Below are 18,938 nucleotides of genomic sequence, written 5' to 3' on the forward strand. Positions count from 1 at the left end.
GAGCAGCTGTAATCCCGCCCAAACATACTATACGTTCCATACAACAACAGCAGGCCGTGCATACGTGACTGCATAGTGTACATGGAATATATATGCACTGGAACAGGACACGCTCTTCATATCTCTTGTACAGCACAGGTGGGATTTCAGAAGTGCTCAGCATTAGCCTGACTAACCCCACTGGGAGAAGAGTCAGGCCAACGCTGAGTGCGTTTGAATATTCCGCCCAGGGTGTGTAAGATTACAGGGTAAGAGGGGGAACACAGGAAGAATCTACTCTTTCAGGAAAATGTTCTGTTTGGGGTCATGAAATCAGGCCAACTGCCCACAAATGCCACTTGATGAAGGAGCTCATCCACTTAGAGGCTCCTCCAGGGCAGTGGGGATGTCTCCCTTCTGCGCCCACTGAGGGAGCCTAGGGGAGTCTTATGCAGTAATCCTGTATGCACCTGGCAGCTCATGTACAGAGTTTGTGTTTAGTCCCTGTTCCAGACCATTGCCCCTTCAGGGGCAGCGGATGGGAGAATCAGGGATATATCATTATAAAATATTGAGACACATGAGAGCAAGGGACTGTCTGACTCTGCCCCCTTGTACTCTGGGCGGAGGCTGCCAGCTGCTGAGATGGTTTTTGCCAGTCTCTGGGAACCTTTCCCCTCCACTTAAATGCTGGACATTTAATAACTTCAGGGGTGGAACTTCCCTTGGAGCCTGTAGGCCTCTATAATGGCCTGAAACCTGAAGCCAGCTGGGCAACAGGTGAGGAGATGCTGGGCTCAAGTCCTGGATGAGGCCTCTCAGGGGGAATAGATGAGGTATATGAAGACTGTGGAGGTGTGATTCCTCTGCTGGAAGATGAAGAGGATCTCAGCTAAGGATGTGTGCATATTGGAATGTTAACAATGATCATTCTGTATCCATCTCATCCCTTTTAATCTGAGGACCTCAGAGCACTTTATGCACATTTCTGAATTAACCATCACAACTCCCAGTGAAAGGGAGGAAAGAATAATCCTTCTTTTACAGAGGGAAACTTAATCAGAGAACTAAATAGGTTAGCCTAGCTACCAGAGGGAATTATTGGAACCCAGGAGTCCTGACTACCATTGTGGCCCAGTCTGACTCCTAGATCTACTGCCAATTGCAAATCCAGTTGGAGTGCAGCTGGAATTGGTAGGCATGTGGTAAGAGGAGGCACCCAGACTTGCGCTTCCCCCTCAGCCTCCTAGTACATTCTGTAATACCATCTAGTCCCAGGATATATTATGGAGGCCAATGAGAGTGCTGTATATCTGTAATTACTGCTCCCTTCAGCCTTGGAAAAGGTAAAACCGAGTCTGTGTTCCCACTTTATGGTTGAACTGGGAAGGGATGGTTTAGGAACACCATGTTAATAAGAGAGGATTTAATGACCTTCCTCAGCTCTTCCCAAAAAGGTCCCATTTATGTCTCTGGAACAGATAAAAAGGAAAACGGAGCCTGCTCCAAGCTGGTGATTATTTCTGCTGCCTATTTTAATTCATTCTTTTCTGCCGTTGATTCTCTCTTCTGGTTCCTCTCTGCTTGGGCAGAGCCCTGGCAAGTTTTGTGGGGGGTGGGGGATGTCCTCCTGTAGGGCCCATGATGGGTGGCAGCATTTACATAGCCCTGAGCTGAGGCTGGCGCTGTAGACTACCAGCCAGTCTGCTAAGAGTCAATTCAGCTAACAACTATGCACACAGGGACCATTGGTCCTCACTGTTGGTCAGGGTCAGGGCCCCATTGGGCAATCACACATAGGAAGGAACAGTCCCTGCCCCATAGAGTTTAGATATAAACTCTAATCCAATATCCTACTTCCTGCCAGGCCAAATTAGAGCAAGGGGCAGTATAGTCCAATAACCCTCCTCTTTCCATGTTGGATACCACATATCAGGTAGATTGTGGCTGAATGTTTAGAATGGAGCTTTGTATCAAGACCGTTGGCATCTGTTCCCAGTTCTGCTGATTCGTCCTGACCTTGGGAGAGTCACCTTCTCTGTGCCTCAATTTCCCCATCTCTATAATGGATAACGCTGTCGCTTATCTAGAGCACCACACTTCATGGGGTATAAAACACTTTGAGATCATCCTGTGCAAGTGAGCTACTCCTTAAGGGCCAAACATTATCATTTATTTATCATCAGTTCCTCTGCCACGCTGCATTTGAAATCAGAGGAACTGGCATGTGTGCATTCAAGGGCAGAATTAGCCTCATACTCTAATCCCTTAAATATATGATTATTTTCAGGCCACCTTCAGATTCTGACCTGCAAAATCCTGCCATGCTTTAAATTATCTGCATGTTCTAATTACACCAGACAAGCAGCAACTTAAACACCGCAAACAGCAGTATATAAATTACACCGTTTTGCCATGCTCTGGCACACTGCGGTCCGTATTGTCCTTGGCCTGCTTTGTGGCAATGAACTCGAATTGTTGTAGAGGTGAGGGAGAGCCTGATTAGATGAAGCAGTTTCTAATGAGATTCCCTCTAATTACGGCTTCCGCCATTCTCCCGTCTCTTGGAAGAGTGGGTAGATTCACCATGACGACATAATAATAGAACAGAAAGCTAATTAACTGATCACAGGGAGCTCAGAGTGACTCTGCCAGCAATGATGCGTCACTTCAAATCTCATGGAAGAGCTAAGCAGGGCCCTGTGAATTCTGATCTCCGGCAGACTAGAGCGTCAGCACCAATGCCAGGCCACTGGGATGTGGGGATGCCGGAGATAAAAGGCAGCTGAAAGTGTAATGAGCTCTTTCTGAGCAATGCTGGCTGTGTGACTATTGGGGGTGCCATTCCCAGCGTTTGAGAGGCGAGTGCAGGAAAGGAATGAAAAGAGGGCTCCTTTTCATGGAATCAAGTTGTCGCAACAACGGTTGGCAAAGAATTATTGCTCTTGCCCAGCCCTTCCCACACAGGCCCTGCAAGTCCCCGCCAATAAAGAACGTATTCTCTGTTAAAATAGATCGAGTTGGAAGAGTGAGGAGATGTGGGAGGAAAGGGTTAAAAGGAAGATGGACAAGACAGTGGGAGACAAGGCGAGAACAGCAGTTTAGTCAAGTCGGCAAAGGTTCCAAACCAAACGTAATCCAAATGATTTAAAGTCTTTTTTCAAGGAGCTCTATTGTGATTGGCACTAAGGGTCTCCTTTCCCTTGTTGCCATTCCCAGCAGTCAGGCCCAGGACGAAATGGCCCATGGAGCCTGCCTTGTCCTCTCCACTTTCCAATTCAGAGTTGTCTTACCGCTGCCAATGCCATCTGTGGATAAATATCGGACTCGATCTCCAGGGCTGCCAGTCTGGCACCTTTCATGCCAACACTAACTTCACAATACACTTATGAACTGCATAAGTGTTATTAGACCCGTCTCAGAAATGAACTAATCAAGACACAGAGATGGTAAGTGACTTGCCCAAGGTGTCAGAGTGAATCAGTAGCAGAGTTGAGAGACGAACTCAAGGTGTCCTGGCTCTCATTCCCCTGCTGTAACCACTAACTGATCCCTTTCTGTTGTTTAAGCATGTTGTTAAGCAGCCCACGTAGCAGTTCTTTGGGGCGCTTAGAGAAGCAGATGGTCTGGTCTGTCCAACCACCAGGCATCAGGTCCTGAGGTTCATTCCCTGTTCCACAAGGGGGACAGGAAAACAAAGCTGCAAAGAGAGTAGTGATATGTTCTAGTTCTGCCTGGCCCTTCTCAGGTTGAGACGGGCTGCTTTTCAAGGTCCATGTGTGCCACGGGGGGAAAAGAATTTGGCTTTTGAATAAGCATACAAATCTCACTTGGAAAACAGCCGTCTGCTTTCACACGCCCGCAGAAGGCAGCAGGTTCACAGAAGGATGTGAGAGGCTGCTGCTTGGCACACAGAGTAATTTCAGGGAGTCTGACTTTCTCTTTGGATAGGCAGGATGGGTCTCCTCTTGCATGGATCCCTCATTGCTCCTCTGTGATGTTAATGAATTCTCAGTGTCAAGAGCACCTGACTCCCTACAAGTTTCGACTTGGAAAGCACATTATTCACTTCCTGTCCTAAATTGGTGGACAGCATTGCTATTGGGCTATTAACAGCTGCCACATCCCAGCCCAGAAACAGCTGCATTTGCGGTTGGAGTCGAGATTGCAGTGGATGTAGAGCCTTCCCTGGGAGGAGCGGCACTATGGAAACGTAAGAGGGTTCCCGCTCCTGTAGCACGGATACTCTCTGGCTAACCGCTCTTCTGTTTCTCTTTTTCACAGGAGATCCATGAATGAGATTGTGTGTGTCTCTGCTCCGTCAGCACATGGCCTGGGCCCCATCCATGTCTCTGTGAGTGTGGACCGGGCACAGTTAGAGAGCACTCTGGAATTTGAATACATTGATGACCCCAGAGTGCAGCGCATCGAACCCGAGTGGAGCATAGCCAGGTAACAAGAGTCTCTTACAGCTTCTATCACATCTCCTTCCCCAGTGGGAGTGAATGCAGGGCACAGAAGCTAACTCACCAGATACAATAGAACTAGAGACGCGCAAGCTGGTTGGATTCTATGGGAACTGGTCTAGGCCTTCACCCCGGACTCAAAGGAAGTGTTCTTTAAAGGAGTCCATTCTTTTTCATTCCCTCTTCCCCATATTCCACCCAGAGGCAGGCAGTATTGAAATACCAGGCAGGAGGCCTTTCCAACCAGGTTCTTGGTTCACCTGGAAGCAGGAAGTGTAGAGAAGGACCACCCCACCCTCCCCCATACCCCCACCCCACACACACACCCATGCAGTTGCCAGCCCATTCCTGCAGATTCCAACTGTTTGGATAAGTTTGCAAAAATGGAGGTGATCCCCTAAGCCAAATTTACCCCATGATCTGAGCAAGCTGCGATCCAGTGTTCTAGTTGGGATCCATCTCTTGTGCTTACCTGCATTCAGATGTGCTCATGTACAGCAAAAAAAAAAACCAACATAAAGGGGAGGAAACTTATCTTTTGCAAACCCGCTCTGATTGCATTTTAGGCAGCTGTTGGCATTTGGTCCTTCATCTGACCTGCTTTGCCCTCCATCTATGTTAGGAATCATACTGGAAACTCTCATGCCATGGGATCCACACTAACTTTAAAAATTATTATGCTCCTTTTCCTGGTCCCCCACCTGCTAGAAAACATGGTTCAGAGCTCAGAGTCCTAGAACCTGCTCCCCTGGGGAGAATACTTTTTGAATTCTCTTTGCTTGTTTGGCTGCCTTTGTCAACGTGCAGCTGGTGTCAGCTGACCCAGGGGTTAGTTCACCTGTGTAAATATTGAAGACGTTGCTATTTAGGGCTTGATCCTGCAAGGAGCTGAACACCCTCCCCTCTCTTGAAAGTCACTGGGTGTTAGAGATATTCAGCTTCAGGGTGAGGTCTAGAAGCTGCATCCTTGTATGGTGGCTGCAGAGGCTCAGAAAACCCTTTTTAAAGCACCTCAGGGTATGTCTACACTGCATTGTAAGTCCAGTGTTAGTAGTACTCAAGTTAGCAGACGCTGGGTTTGTTAACCTAGGGTTTGAGCATCTACACTCATTTGTAACCCCAGGTTAGGAACTCTTGAACCCTGGGTCCAAACCTGGGGCACCAGCATCTCCAGCTGCATTATGCGTGCTGGAGTCCAACCACCCATATCCAGACTTCCTAGCGCCTTCCCAAAGCGTGGATGCTCCAGCCCTTTGTGGCTCAGTGCGGGAAAACTTGACTGTCCACCAAACTTGACTGTCCAGAGGACAGAGAAAGTCAGCCCATGGGATATTTTTAGTGGACTCCCATAGCATGAGTTCAGTGGGCCTGCATCTACACTCCAAAGCAACAAGCTTGAACCCTGGGTCCCAGCTGGACTCAGGTTCAGACCCTCCATCCCCTTGGGGCCCAGGGACCCAGGGTCCAATCCCTGGGTTAGCGCGATTTTGTGTGTAAATGGAAGGGGGGTTAGGCTTGAGCCTGAGTTTGAACCCTGGGCTTACATTGCAATGCAGACATGCATTCGGTCTCGTCTCTCAGGATATACCAGGTAAGGACAAAAGAGAACCTATTTGAATAGCATGTCTCCCATGCAGGGTCCTGAATCAGTCATTGCCAAACATCTACAACATCCACATTTCCTGAGGTAGAGAGTCAGGTCCAGAGTTATTAAACCAGTTGTAATTACCAAGGCAATTACAGCCGTCTCAATCTGTGCAGAGATTCTGGGAGAGCAAATAAAGCCCCAAGATCACTCCCATCTGCTGACAAAGTGCACAATTGCTCATTAAAGTCTCCTTCTTGTAGCTCTGGAGAGTCTGGAATGAAACAAAAAACAGCAGCAACCAAAAAAAAAAAAAAGCTGATGCTAATCGAAATGCACCGTTTATCCAAGATTCACTGCTAGGGACAGAATGGCAGGTGCTGCAGCATCACTCTGACGTGTGGAGTCTTAAAAAGCTAGGCCAAAATTATCCCTGGTGTAACTCCATGAATCTGCACAAAGGATGAAACAGGCTCATTAATTTCACATTCAGTAATTTTTTTTAAAAATTGCCAGTGGGAGAAATAAGTGTCTCCTCTGAGAAAAGACCAAGGCAGGTTAAAAGTGATGTCCTCCCTGCAGCCTGAAATCAAGGGTGAGTTGGTGTCTTGAGTGAGAGGGGTTTTGTGGGCTCATATGAATCACTGGTAGAGATGCTAAGAGACATAGCTGGTATTTCCTTTAGAAAGGTAGGGGTGGTGGGCTACTGAAGATGCTGTCCAGCAAATAAAGCAGAAGCAAAACCAAAGAATAAAAGATCCCATGGTGCTTTTTTCAAAAGTTTGGAGGTATTCACACCAGAATCGTGGCCATATTCTAACCTGGCTCATTACATTCTGCTTCCCTACATTCCCATGTGGCTAACCAGACAGGTTATTTGTCATCCCTGTCCTGCCAAACCTCTGCTACATGTGGTGTGTGGTGTCTGTGCTGTGCCCAACCTGCGATCTGGAAGCGGGAGAAATAACCATCCCTTCATAGCCCATACCATTCATCATGCAGCACCCTGTTACTTAAAAGACTCACTGTATAAATCGTTAAAACACTGTGAATAATCTATTGTCCTTATTTATTTGGTCCCGATTGTTTATTTTTTCATCCTGCTGCTTTTGTTTGTGCCGAGCCTTTAAAGTGTTATGTAGGAGGTGACTGTCCACTGGGGGACAGCCGAGACCAGAAAATCCAATTAACTTGAGAGACATCCCTCCCCAGAGACTCCGCAATAGTGTATTAATCCACGGTGTCACCTAGTTCCTGTCGAGTCCACAGAAAACATCTTTCTGAGATCAACAAGCCTCTGTGTTGCTGGAGCACAGTCGCTAGACGCGGCTGCAGCTCTCCCTGGCAAACTCCATTAATGTGGTGTTCACTGCTTCTCTATAGCGGACACACGCCGCTGACCGTCACAGGGTCCGACCTGGATGTGATTCAGGAGCCAAGGATCCGTGTGAAGTACAATGGCAAGGAGTCTGTCAATGTAAGTAGCTGTCATCGAAGTGCAGCTGGCTTCCCCCTGAGCCCTCTTGAGATAAGCAGCCCCACCTTTACCTGTTGAAAGCAGTGAGGTGTTAATAGGCTGGACAGCGGCACAGGTGCATTCTGCCTCGACCAGTCAGGCCTGCTCAGCAGTCCAGGTGTTTCCTGTTCTGACACACTCAGTGGCACAGCTGCTGCATCCTGGAGCGTGCGTGCGTTTGACGTTTTTATATAGCTTTTTGTGAATTCTTTTCAGAACCACCCAAAATTAATCAAATCCACCCTCCATTTTTGAGAAACACCATATACACTGGCAGCACTATATAAATGCTTGGTAACAGGAAGACTCTTATTGGTTAACGCTCGTCAAATCTAATTTTCTAGTTAAATATAAGCACCTCAAACTCAGAAAGGCCTCTTAGGTGTTTTCAAGCTTCTGCCATTTATAACTGTCCCAGCTGAATTGTTTGCTTGTTTTGTTTAACTGGATTTCTAAAAGGAGCTTTGATCAGAGATTGAGATACTATATACCGGGGCATCTGAGTGATGAACTCATTTGCACAGGGAAGGTAGAAATGCCTGAGATCGTGCATTGTAAAGCGAAAGTGCTGATGGAGCCTTTGTCCCAGTGCTGCTGTAATAAAGAGAGTGGTCAGGACAGGTTATTAATTGATATGGCCTTTCGTCTGTCATTAAGGGCGGGAGACTGGGCTCAGATCAACTTTACCCTCCAGTGTTTGTTGTGTTTACCAGCTGGGGACCCCAGGTGCTAGCACTGACTTAACCTTTGAGCTGAGTTCCCCATCTGGCAAGCAGGCTGGCTGAATGCATGAAACCCGGCATGCTGCCACAGCCACACCCCCAGCGCAGACCCTGTGGCCCCTAGGCAGCCACTCCAGAAGAGAGGAAACGGTCTTTCATGGCCGGGCTTGGATTCTTTTGCACCTGACTACTTACTCCCTAGGTCAGCAAAGGGCCTGGGAGTTCTGCAGTGGGTGACTTCAGCCCCGTGCTACTGAGTGGCCCTATGAGGAGCAAGGTGGATCGGCTCCAAATGGGCATTGTTGGTGAGACTGCTGAGGAGGACCTAGTATTTCAAGCCGCGGAGGCCCATAGTGACGGGAAGCAGCAGGGAGTCGGGAATTGTTGAGGCGCATGGCGCTTGTGTCATTGTGAGGCCCAGCTATATATCATCTGATACACACACAAACCAACAGCAGGGGAGGGCGCTGAGTATACAGAGTGAGGTTGACGCACAGACAATGAGAAATGACTTCTGCAGTGACCCAGGGGTGGCTATACGGTACAGGGGCTGCCCGGGGCCAGCACAGAACTGCCAGGAAGTCTCAGTCATGGAAGAGCCCTATTAGGTCATCTCCTCAAGGTCAATGTCTAATCCCTCCCCTGGGCCTTGCAAATTCATTTTCTTTTTGAAATGACCCTTGGTTTTTCCATGCTCTCAGGATCCCCATACCCTAGACTGAGAGCCCTTCTTCCTCCCAGCAGCCATGGGGGCTCACCCAGACTCATCTCCACAGGCATGTTTCAGTGGAGAGACAGAACAGATATCAATTCCTGGCTGCTCTGTAGAGGCTTACTTTGCCTTGCTCCTTTTGTGCAGGCCCACAGCTAGGTTTGCAATGAGAAATTGCCAGCTTGGGGTTTGTTGTTTTTTAGTAGACCCTCTGTATCTGTTGTGCCATAAATACAGCTGCTATCATAGCAGCTCTGGGCCCAGCAAGCACACGTGGGGGGGGGGCGTTGCTGCTGGAGGGAGAGAATCCACCACTGAACAAAAAGCTTTCAAGCTGCTTTTTCCCTCTTGCTGCAATGATCAAGTCATGAGATAAGTTGAGAGGCTGCTTCCCTGTTAAGATGCCTTCCATCGTATGAAATGAAAGAGTTGCATTCCAGTCACATGGGCTGGTTCAAGGGGAAAAGACTGCTGGGAACAAAGGAAGGCAGGGAGCTGCACCATGCAGGTCATGCCAACCAGATGTTCAAGAACAACGAGGTTTGCTGGACGTCGGGTGCTCATACCACTGCAGTAGGTGTCGCTAACAGCACTTGCTTTTAGTGGCTACATTGGTCCCAGTTTTGCAGCATGACACAGAAATGCACATGTGGCCCCTGTGCCTGCAAAGCCCCAGATTGTTGCGTGCGGAAGGGAGCTGGTGTGCAGAAAGTAAGGTACCCCTTTCGTGGGCTGGACTGTGGCTCTTTAGGGACTTGTGTGCATGGGGCTGTGTGTGTTTCCTCATTCTTGTTGTTATGCCTCCCGCCTAGTTAGCTCTAACTGAGCCCCTTATTTAAACCATTTGTCCCACACTTCATAAACCACCATGGAAAGTTAAAAAGTCAATAAATAGAACTATAATGTTTTTCCCTTTGGGCCCAGACTGCATAAATTGCATTCTCCCCAGGCGCACTCAGCAGAACAGCTGGCAGCATACCCAGGCCCCTGCACGGGTGCCAAGTGCACAGTGCTGCTCTTTAGCTAGACCCTTTCATTCCCTTCTTTTGCCCTAAAAACTGGTCAAACCTCCACCCTTCAGCCTGCGGCACACAGAAGCACATTGGTATCTGGCTGAGCTGCTGGTGCGCTTTATCCTCTCTTGACCTCCCTGAGAGCAAATTGAGCTGAGCTTTCATCCCTAAGAACTTGCAAGGGGAAGCACAGATAGAGCTCTTACTTTGCTTCTGCAAAGTACTAGTCCCAGGCTGTCACACTTGCAGATGTCTGTTTTTCTAGTTCTCTGGCTGAACTGAAAAAGTTGAAAATATTTTGTTTTGGGTTGAACAAAACATTTCTGCATTTTTCAGCAGCTGGAAATTTTGTCCAAATAATGTCACCCAGCCCTGGTGACAGCCTTTGTGCTGCTATGACGTTAATTAGTGATGGTTATCATTTATCTTGTCCTGTTTTATCTGTTTGAGCTGTTGTGCATTTGGATGTTTTATGAGCTTGAATGATGTTATGTGAGGCGCCCAGAATGCTGTAAAAATCCAGTTTATTATTATTATTTAATGACTTTCAAGAGCCATTCTGCATTGGAAACAGTTTTGCTTTCACTCAGAAGCAAAATGACTTTTTAGATCTGCTCAGCACAGAGAAGCTTACGGGTCAGACTTGAGAGACTGATTTTAAGAAGGGAGGTGTTTCAGATTTTGTGGGAATAGTGGAAGGAATATCGGATGTAGGGAAGAGAACAGGCCCGTTTTGCTGAGATGTTCTATGAATGGTTCAGGAGTCTTTTGAATTCCACCATGTTGGGGAGGAAATGTGTCTCTGCTAAAATGATAGAAGTGGGGTTAGTGGAATTGGTATAAGACTAAGCAATAGAGCAGTGGTTCTCAATCTGTGAGAACCATTAAAAGAAACTGTACGTCCCCGAACTTGCACCTAAATCTCAAGATCCCTGTGAGGGGAGGAAGTATTTTCCCCATTTTACAGATGGAGACCTGAGGCACAGCGTACGTGAAGTGAATCTCTCAAGGACACACAGGGGTCTGCAGCAGAGCTGGGGACTGCATCTAGATCTCTTGAAAAAAGAAAAGGAGTACTTGTGGCACCTTAGAGACTAACAAATTTATTTGAGCTTAAGCTTTCGTGAGCTACAGCTCACTTCATCCGATGAAGTGAGCTGTAGCTCACGAAAGCTTATGCTCAGATAAATTTGTTAGTCTCTAAGGTGCCACAAGTCCTCCCTTTCTTTTTGCGAATACAGACTAACACGGCTGCTACTCTAGATCTCTTGAGACTCCGTCCTGTGCTCTGTCCTTCCTGATGCTGCAGAAATAACACTTAATATTAATTTAGCACTTTCCACCCAAGGAAGCTGAGCTGAAGCGAACCCCGGGTTTGCAAGGATCTAAGTAGTGTCCATGCATGCTGTAATGAGATGTATGCTCACTTTAATATTCATCACCAGCTGAACCTGAGAATACTCTTTCCGTGTTGCAAAAAGACTGAACTTGTTGAGTGCTACCCTGGGAAGGGTTCATTACTTAGCAGACTTGCCATTTCCCTTCCCCCCATGCTCAGGTCTGAGCTTTGCTTTTTTTTTAAAAAAAATTATTATTATTATTATTACAAAGATAATTCTAAATAAACAAATCTGAGTGGAATTAAATCTTCTGTTTGTGGAGGGACGCCAAATTAAACATCCCCTGAAGCTTTATAGGGCCTGATTTCTAAATAAATTAGCAGAGAAAGCTATGCTCTGCCTCCAAACAAACTCTTCCCCCTACGGAAGCGGGGAGCAACAGGCATCCTCAGCCCAGCAGGAGTCGACCTTCATTTTACCTAGAATCCTTCAGTATCCGTTGATTATTCTTCTGTCTCTTCAGTATTAAAAGATTGTCTCTGATCACAAATGTGTAGCCAAGACTAGACATTAATTATGGGTCCAGTTCAAAGGCATGTTTGGCAAATACAGTGCAGCAGAAGAGAAAAAAGTACTTAGCAATCTGGTTTGTGATTCTTTAGTTGTTTAAGCCATTTTCAGTTTGAAGCTCTATCTCTAGCTCCACTCTTGTGTCCTTGTGCTGGTTTAGAGGGGACACAAACTCTCCCAAAAACGAGACTCTAATGATTCATGCTTAAGCAAATGATTCGGGCTAAATACCAATCCATCAGAATCCGCAGAGGGAATTTAGAGAGGCAGAATGCAATTAGCCAAGTCAGAATTTAGCTAGCATACAAGGGTCCATGTAACATGAATTACCAGGAGAGATTAGAACCCTGTTTTTTGTATTACTCCTGTAACCCTCCCCAGTGCTGTGCCGGTAACTCAGTACTGATTTGGAAGGAAGACTGCAACATTCTGTAGAACCCACATAACTGCCTACAGCCTTTGGGCATTCCTTCCCTCTTCACGTACTGGCCAGGCTCGGTAGAGTGTGAGGACAAATAACATCACAGCCTCAGGTGCTATGGATGCAGACTATCTTTTTGGGTTTTAAGTTGCAGGGGTGCAACCTCTCCCTCAGCTTACTCCTCCCAAAATCTTCTGGCTGGCTTTCAGCCCATAAGGGTAACGTTTATTGGCAAATATTTCAAATAAGGTTTCCTTCAGAAAATGCTGACATCCCCTTCACTGTATTATCTCAACCTGTATGTGTGTGTGCGCGATATGATTTGACTTCCATAAGCACCACTTTTGCCTCTTATTGTCTGTTTTTCCTGCTACAGCCCTTCATTTCCACCCACCCACGACATGTCAGTAACACCCACTCACACTCACTTATACAAGCGTTAGCTCCTCTGAATTTGGTCCTCAGTCCCTAACTCATTGCACTGTAAAGTTTAAAAAGATAGCAGGTGTTCACAGGCTCAGCATAAAGGCAAATTCTATTCTGCTCTCCTCTTTCCTACTTGCCAAGTTGCAGAGGAGAGACATAAGATAGACAAATGCAGCTGAAACCCCTTTCACAGCTACTGAGTGCTACTGAGTGCCAGCAATGACTGCAGCCAGATTCAGATCAGCACAAGAGAGAGTGCTTGCAAGAGGTTTTATTAACATCTTGCAACTGTGTGTGTGTGTGTGTTGCACTGATGAGCTTTGGTAACACGTTCACATTATTTCCAGTGCGTTAGAACTATGGTCCTTCCTGTGTAATACATACCCCTCTGTACCCTTTTCAGCTTCCCATATGCTGTCCCTCTAACCACATGTCTCTGGCCTGCCCTGGAAAGATCGGCTCTAAACTGAGAAGAAAATTCACCTCCCATACCCTCTGCTGAGGCCAGCAACTGTAATGGTAGCGTTTATGCTGTGGGCACCTGTCTCACTAGGAATAGCATTGCAGCTATTTCAGATAGAGGCCAGTAAACAAAACAAGTCTGCTGACAATGGCCGGTTTCAGCTGGGATAGATTTGGAGTCTTGTGTATCTTCCAGTCTGAAAGGGCCAAATTCAGCTCTGGTGTAAGGGTTTTAAAAGACAATTAGCAACTGTATAGTAGACAAAGCCTAAATGAGTGTAACTGCATGGAAGTCAGTTAATTTGCCACTGGATGTTATATCTGGGCAAAGATCAGACTGTAAAAGAGATTTCTCATTCAAAGTTTCAGAGTAACAGCCATGTTAGTCTGTATTCGCAAAAAGAAAAGGAGTACTTGTGGCACAGTGTTAATCTTCCTCTCTTGTTTCCCTTTCCTGTCCAGGTCTGTAAGATTGTGAACACAACTACCCTGACTTGCTTAGCTCCACCTCTCACTCCTGAGTACCGACCTGGCTTGGATGCTGTTGAGCGACCGGACGAATTTGGCTTTCTCTTTAACAATGTGCAATCCCTGCTGATCTATAATGACACTAAGTTTATTTACTACCCAAACCCAACGTTTGAGCTTCTGAGCCCTACTGGGGTTTTGGATCAGAAACCAGGATCGCCCATCATCCTCAAGGTACGAATGCCGGAGACATTAGTTCCAGTAGTTTGCACAGTCCAGCTGCTCTCTCTTTCGTTCAGAAAGCTGCGTACGCTGGAATGCAAAATGAGTGTCATAGGAAAGAGTGACGTCTAAGCCCCAGGAGCAGGGCTGTGGATCAAGTCCTTGTTACAGAGCTGCAATGCAAAACAGCTTGGCTACAGCCCATAACTGCTGGTCAGCTGGCAAACTCAGTGAGGAGAGGGGAAGGTTTGAAATATACAGGATCCCTGATATCACAGATTGACTCAGCCCTTCAGCCTTCCCAAGTAGGTAAATGCACTTGCATCTGAAAGAACCTCAGAGTACACCTTAAAAACTGCCAGCTCTGCATGAACATTAAAGACCCCTGCAGGACTTTTTGTGTGAGCAGGGGTTTGCTCTAGTATTATAGAGCAAACTTTTCCTCCTTTTCCCTATTGTGTGGCACCCTCCAGACGTGGCACTGTTTATGTGGTGCTGCGTAAGCACCTTGGGTTGAAAAGTATTCTGGCAACATCAAGTATTTCTTATTAAGTGGGGTGCCATTAGTTTGTGACCTTCTAAGTGAAGAAGGAAGAGGAGGTAAAAACTCCTTACCTTATACAGTGTGGGGAAAATCCCCGAACCCAGGGGAACTTTGTCTGGGTAATTCCGTTGCTCACATTCTTAGGCCTAGTCTACACTAGAAAAAGGTTTGTGGTATGCTGTTTTGGCACACCCTCCTAGTGTAGACACAGGAGTGCTTTTGCAGGTATAGCTTATACCATATCCCTGAATGAAATAAGCTACATGGGCAAAAGTACTTTTTTGCTGGTATAACTGTGTTTTCACTAGGGCTTTTTCCAGAATAGTAATGTCGTAAAAAATCATGCCCCTACTGTACCGCATAAAGTTTTTTTAGCTTGAGACTCTCACAAATCTGAAGCCTCGTCTACATTTAAAAGTTTTGTTGCTTTAACTGTGCCAGCATAGTTAAAGTGGTGTGCAAAAACCCTCCCAAAAATCTAGTGCGGACACTGTTATACCAGTATATAAGTGATTATATCTGTATAGCTTATTCTGGGTTAGTAAAGCAAAATAAGCCATACCATCTTACACTCGTATAACGGTGTCTACATTATAGCTTTTACTGGTTTAAAAAAAATCACATCTCTATCTGACATAGTTGTGCCAATTGAAAGTACACAGTGGGCCTGAGACACAGCAGTACAACAGGCTTTGTCTGTGTCTACACTGGCACTTTCATCATTAAAACTTTTGTTGCTCGGGGTGTGAAAAAACACACCCCTGAACGGCAAAAGTTTTAGCGACGAAAAGCACTGGTGTCAGCAGGAGCTGCGCTCCTGGCAATGAAGCTACCGCCCCTCATTGGAGGTGGTTTTAATTTTGTTGCCAGGAGCGCTCTCTCCTGGCGATAAAGAGCAGCCACACACCTTACCGCACCGTTGTCAAGTGCACAGTGTAGACATAGCCTTAGAGACAGTAATACCCCTTGTAGGCCTGTCTTCTCCACCCTCCATTATTGGGACCCAGGGTGTAAATGATATAGAAATGTTCTGCCAACTGGAGAGAGAAGCCAGTAGAAATTGAAAAGGGGTGACACCAGCCTTTCCTTTTAAAGCACATGCAAGCTGTGACTGAGGATAAAGGGCAGATGAGTAATGGCCAAGGAACATGCTGAATCTTTATACAGTCTTCTCTACCTTTGTCAATAGGGCAAAAATCTGTGCCCACCAGCTTCCGGAGGAGCAAAGCTAAACTACACTGTCCTGATCGGAGATACCCCCTGTGCTGTCACTGTGTCTGAGACCCAACTGCTGTGTGAGCCCCCGAACCTCACCGGGCAGCACAAAGTTATGGTGAGGTCAAAACACCATCTAGCTACCTTATATATCTATGTATCTAATCTTTCCTTCCTTCCTTCCTTCTTTGTATGGCTCACTGAGGCAGCTGAGTGCCATTTCTCCTAGCGTTGTCAGGAATCTGATAGGTTTTACCTCCCTTTATGGCTGTTTAATAGGAAGTTAAGCATTGCTGTGGATTAGAAAGGAGGAAATCTCTATCCTCTCATTGGAGATGCCCTCCTACTATCCAGGCTTGTTAGAGATTCCAAGAAACTCAAGTATTTATGTCAGCAGGACATCAGTACCAGGTATCATATTCTTTCACCGTTCTTTATTTGTTGTTCATTCTATAAGGCATGAGTGAATTTCCTGTAACATCTGCAGGGGTCAAGAAGGAATTTTGCTTCTGTGGACAGCATGGTACAATTGGCCGGGTGTATTGGGGGACTTTTGGCTTTTCCTGAAGCATCAGAGATTGGCCACTGCTGAGTACTAAATTTGATGGGCTAGCATCTGATCCAGCATGGCAGCTCCTGTGTTTTCATTTACTGCAGCGTTAGGCAGTGTTACTCCTCTCTGATGCAGTTAGAGACCAAGTGGGCAGCTGCTGAAGTGTCTGGGTAGAGCTCAAATGAGGCTTTAATTGTGATTTATTTTTCTTCAAGTTCAGCAACCAAAACATATTTGAAATATCACAGTATAATTCACACGAGAGCTTCCCTGCTGACAGTTGCTTATATCTGAGGCCTTGGCACATTCAAGAAAACCCTAACCCATTTTAACCCCCAGTCTGTTTATACCTCAGCTTTCATATATAGCCTCTTCTCTTTTCTCTTCTCACCCAGCCCGCGTTCTTGGTTTTCCTTGAACTCCTTTGCCAGTGGAATTGTCACTCTGTCTCTAATGTCCGCAGTTTACAAAAGGGAGTTGAAAGCCTGTGAAATGAAAGTCAAATGGAGCCATCAGATAATAAGAACAAAGCCTGAGATAGTGAAAGGCTGACGTATTTATCAGGAACTGAAGCCATCTGTGTGTTTCAAATAGGCTGTGCCCTTTCTTTTTTGAAGACAGCCAGTGTTCATATGGTCTTAGTTGTAACTGAGACAGGCTGTTTACCATGTCTTCTGACAGCATCTTTGCAGACTGGGGAATGATCTCCCTAACCAATAAAGAAAGGGGCTTTGGGAGCAGAGAAAATCTATCCGCCATCTGAGCAGGAGGAGTGAGCACCAGTTATTCAGAGGGCACTGTTTCCTGTCCCTGGTTCTTCTCTCCTGCCAAGATAACCACTAGGGCAGAAATCACAGTGTCCCCAGCTTGGGTGAGTGAGCAGAACAGTGTGGTCAGCAGCACTGCTGGGATTGGGTCAGGAGTGAGCAGTGATAGTTCCAGGGGTGAATCCAGTGTCCTTCGTGATGAGAGGTCAAAGCTATTGTAGTAGCAGAAACCTCTCCACAATGAAAGGTGAGGAACAAAGTCAACGTCTTACCAAGTGCACGATGAGTGACTGTAAGCTAGACATGGGAAATGGGAGAGAGAAAGCAAAGTCCAAACCCAGAGAGGAACAGCATAGCTTTCAGCATGACAGAAGAGAGATTGAAATGGAGAGACATTTTCTGCTCCAGCATCCAAAATATTAGGGAGTAAATGAGAAGAGATTTCTTCAGCTTATAAGCAAGGACCAGAGATTTTTCCACCAGATACCAGTAAGGAACAACGTAACCCAGGGACAGAGATGTTGGAGAAAGCACCAGACTGCTTTTGCAGCACTTGTACGTCTTGTCATGCAGCAGCTGAAACTGACCAAACAAGAAGAAAAGGAGGACTTGTGGCACCTTAGAGACTAACAAATTTATTTGAGCATGAGCTTTCGTGAGCTACAGCTCACTTCATCCACTGAATGCATCCAATGAAGTAAGCTGTAGCTCACGAAAGCTTATGCTCATATAAATTTGTTAGTCTCTAAGGTGCCACAAGTCCTCCTTTTCTTTTTGCGAATACAGACTAACACGGCTGTTACTCTGAAACCTGACCAAACAAGACAGCTCCTGGGGCAGCAGGAAGAAACTGGGTGCCAGCACACTGTGGTGAAGGGAGTTACAGAGAGAGCACGTGCTAGAATAGATGGGGAGAGCCCAATGTCTCTGAAATGGGAAGTCAGCCTAAGTGACACAGGAATTTAGGAAGGGGGACCCAGTGTTTCTCAGGAGAGCTCATTGTTAATGGAGAGTACCAAATGCATGGGAAGCACACTGGCTTTGCCTGAAAGGGGTGGAGATACTTTCAAGGCTGATCAGTTCTTCACCCAAATACCACCTCCAGCAGGTGTAACTGCCCCCCCTCCCCTCATCTGGTCACAGCAGGCAGAGCCCGCTGGCTGAGCCCCCCTGTGTTTTGCTTGGCTAGGTGCACGTGGGCGGCATCGTCTTCTCCCCTGGCTCGGTGAATGTGATCTCGGACAGCCTGCTGACCTTGCCCGCCATTGTCAGCATTGCGGCGGGAGGCAGCCTGCTTCTCATCATTGTCATCATCGTCCTCATCGCTTACAAGCGCAAGTCCCGGGAGAACGACCTCACCCTCAAGAGGCTCCAGATGCAGATGGACAACCTGGAGTCTCGGGTGGCCCTGGAATGCAAGGAGGGTCAGTACCCCGTTGTTGTTGTGTTCAGGACGGGGCAAAGGGGAGTGGGCTTTGACATGACTGCGGTCCCCGAAGCCAGCGTACGTGGGGCGGTGCCAATTAGCAGAAGTTACAGGGAGACCAAAGCTGCAGCTCCAAATGCCAGGTAGGGGTCTCTGTTCTGAGAGTCTGCGTAACCTGCCCACGTCACCCAGGCATTTACAATGGCTGGCCCCTTGAACTGCCCAGAGCCATCTCTAAATCTCACAGACCTGGCAAGAAATGTTTTCCACTTCCTTACTGGGTAAATGTGACCTACCAATTGAAAATTCCCCCAGTGTGTGAACTGGAGAGGTTCTCACTCACTCCCGAGCTGGCGGCTCTATTCTTTTCCTACTGGAAGAGTGTCCACATTGCAATTGGCACCATCGCATCTGCAGAGGAGGTGTGGATGCTGAGCGCCCCACTTAGATGGGAGCCCCTTTTCCCCCCACCCAAGGGGAGGGCTGAGGCAGCGATGGGAGAGCTATAAATATTCTGGGGTCTGCCGGGCT

At 46.9% G+C, this 18,938-nt stretch overlaps 1 protein-coding gene across 2 annotated transcripts in view; it reads left to right on the forward strand.

Annotated features, from left to right (window-relative positions):
- Positions 1-18,938, forward strand: part of PLXNA2 (plexin A2) — a 312,031-nt gene that overhangs the window by 255,049 nt on the left and 38,044 nt on the right. For both annotated transcript variants that reach the window (XM_074936273.1, XM_074936274.1), the window contains exons 16-20: positions 4,264-4,431; positions 7,414-7,507; positions 13,675-13,914; positions 15,636-15,779; positions 18,171-18,405. In XM_074936273.1, the coding sequence (XP_074792374.1) occupies positions 4,264-4,431; positions 7,414-7,507; positions 13,675-13,914; positions 15,636-15,779; positions 18,171-18,405 (881 nt within the window). The remainder of the gene's footprint in view (positions 1-4,263; positions 4,432-7,413; positions 7,508-13,674; positions 13,915-15,635; positions 15,780-18,170; positions 18,406-18,938) is intronic.

The sequence above is a fragment of the Natator depressus genome, chromosome 21 (genome assembly GCF_965152275.1).
Source record: "Natator depressus isolate rNatDep1 chromosome 21, rNatDep2.hap1, whole genome shotgun sequence".
In the NCBI taxonomy this organism is placed as follows: domain Eukaryota; kingdom Metazoa; phylum Chordata; order Testudines; family Cheloniidae; genus Natator; species Natator depressus.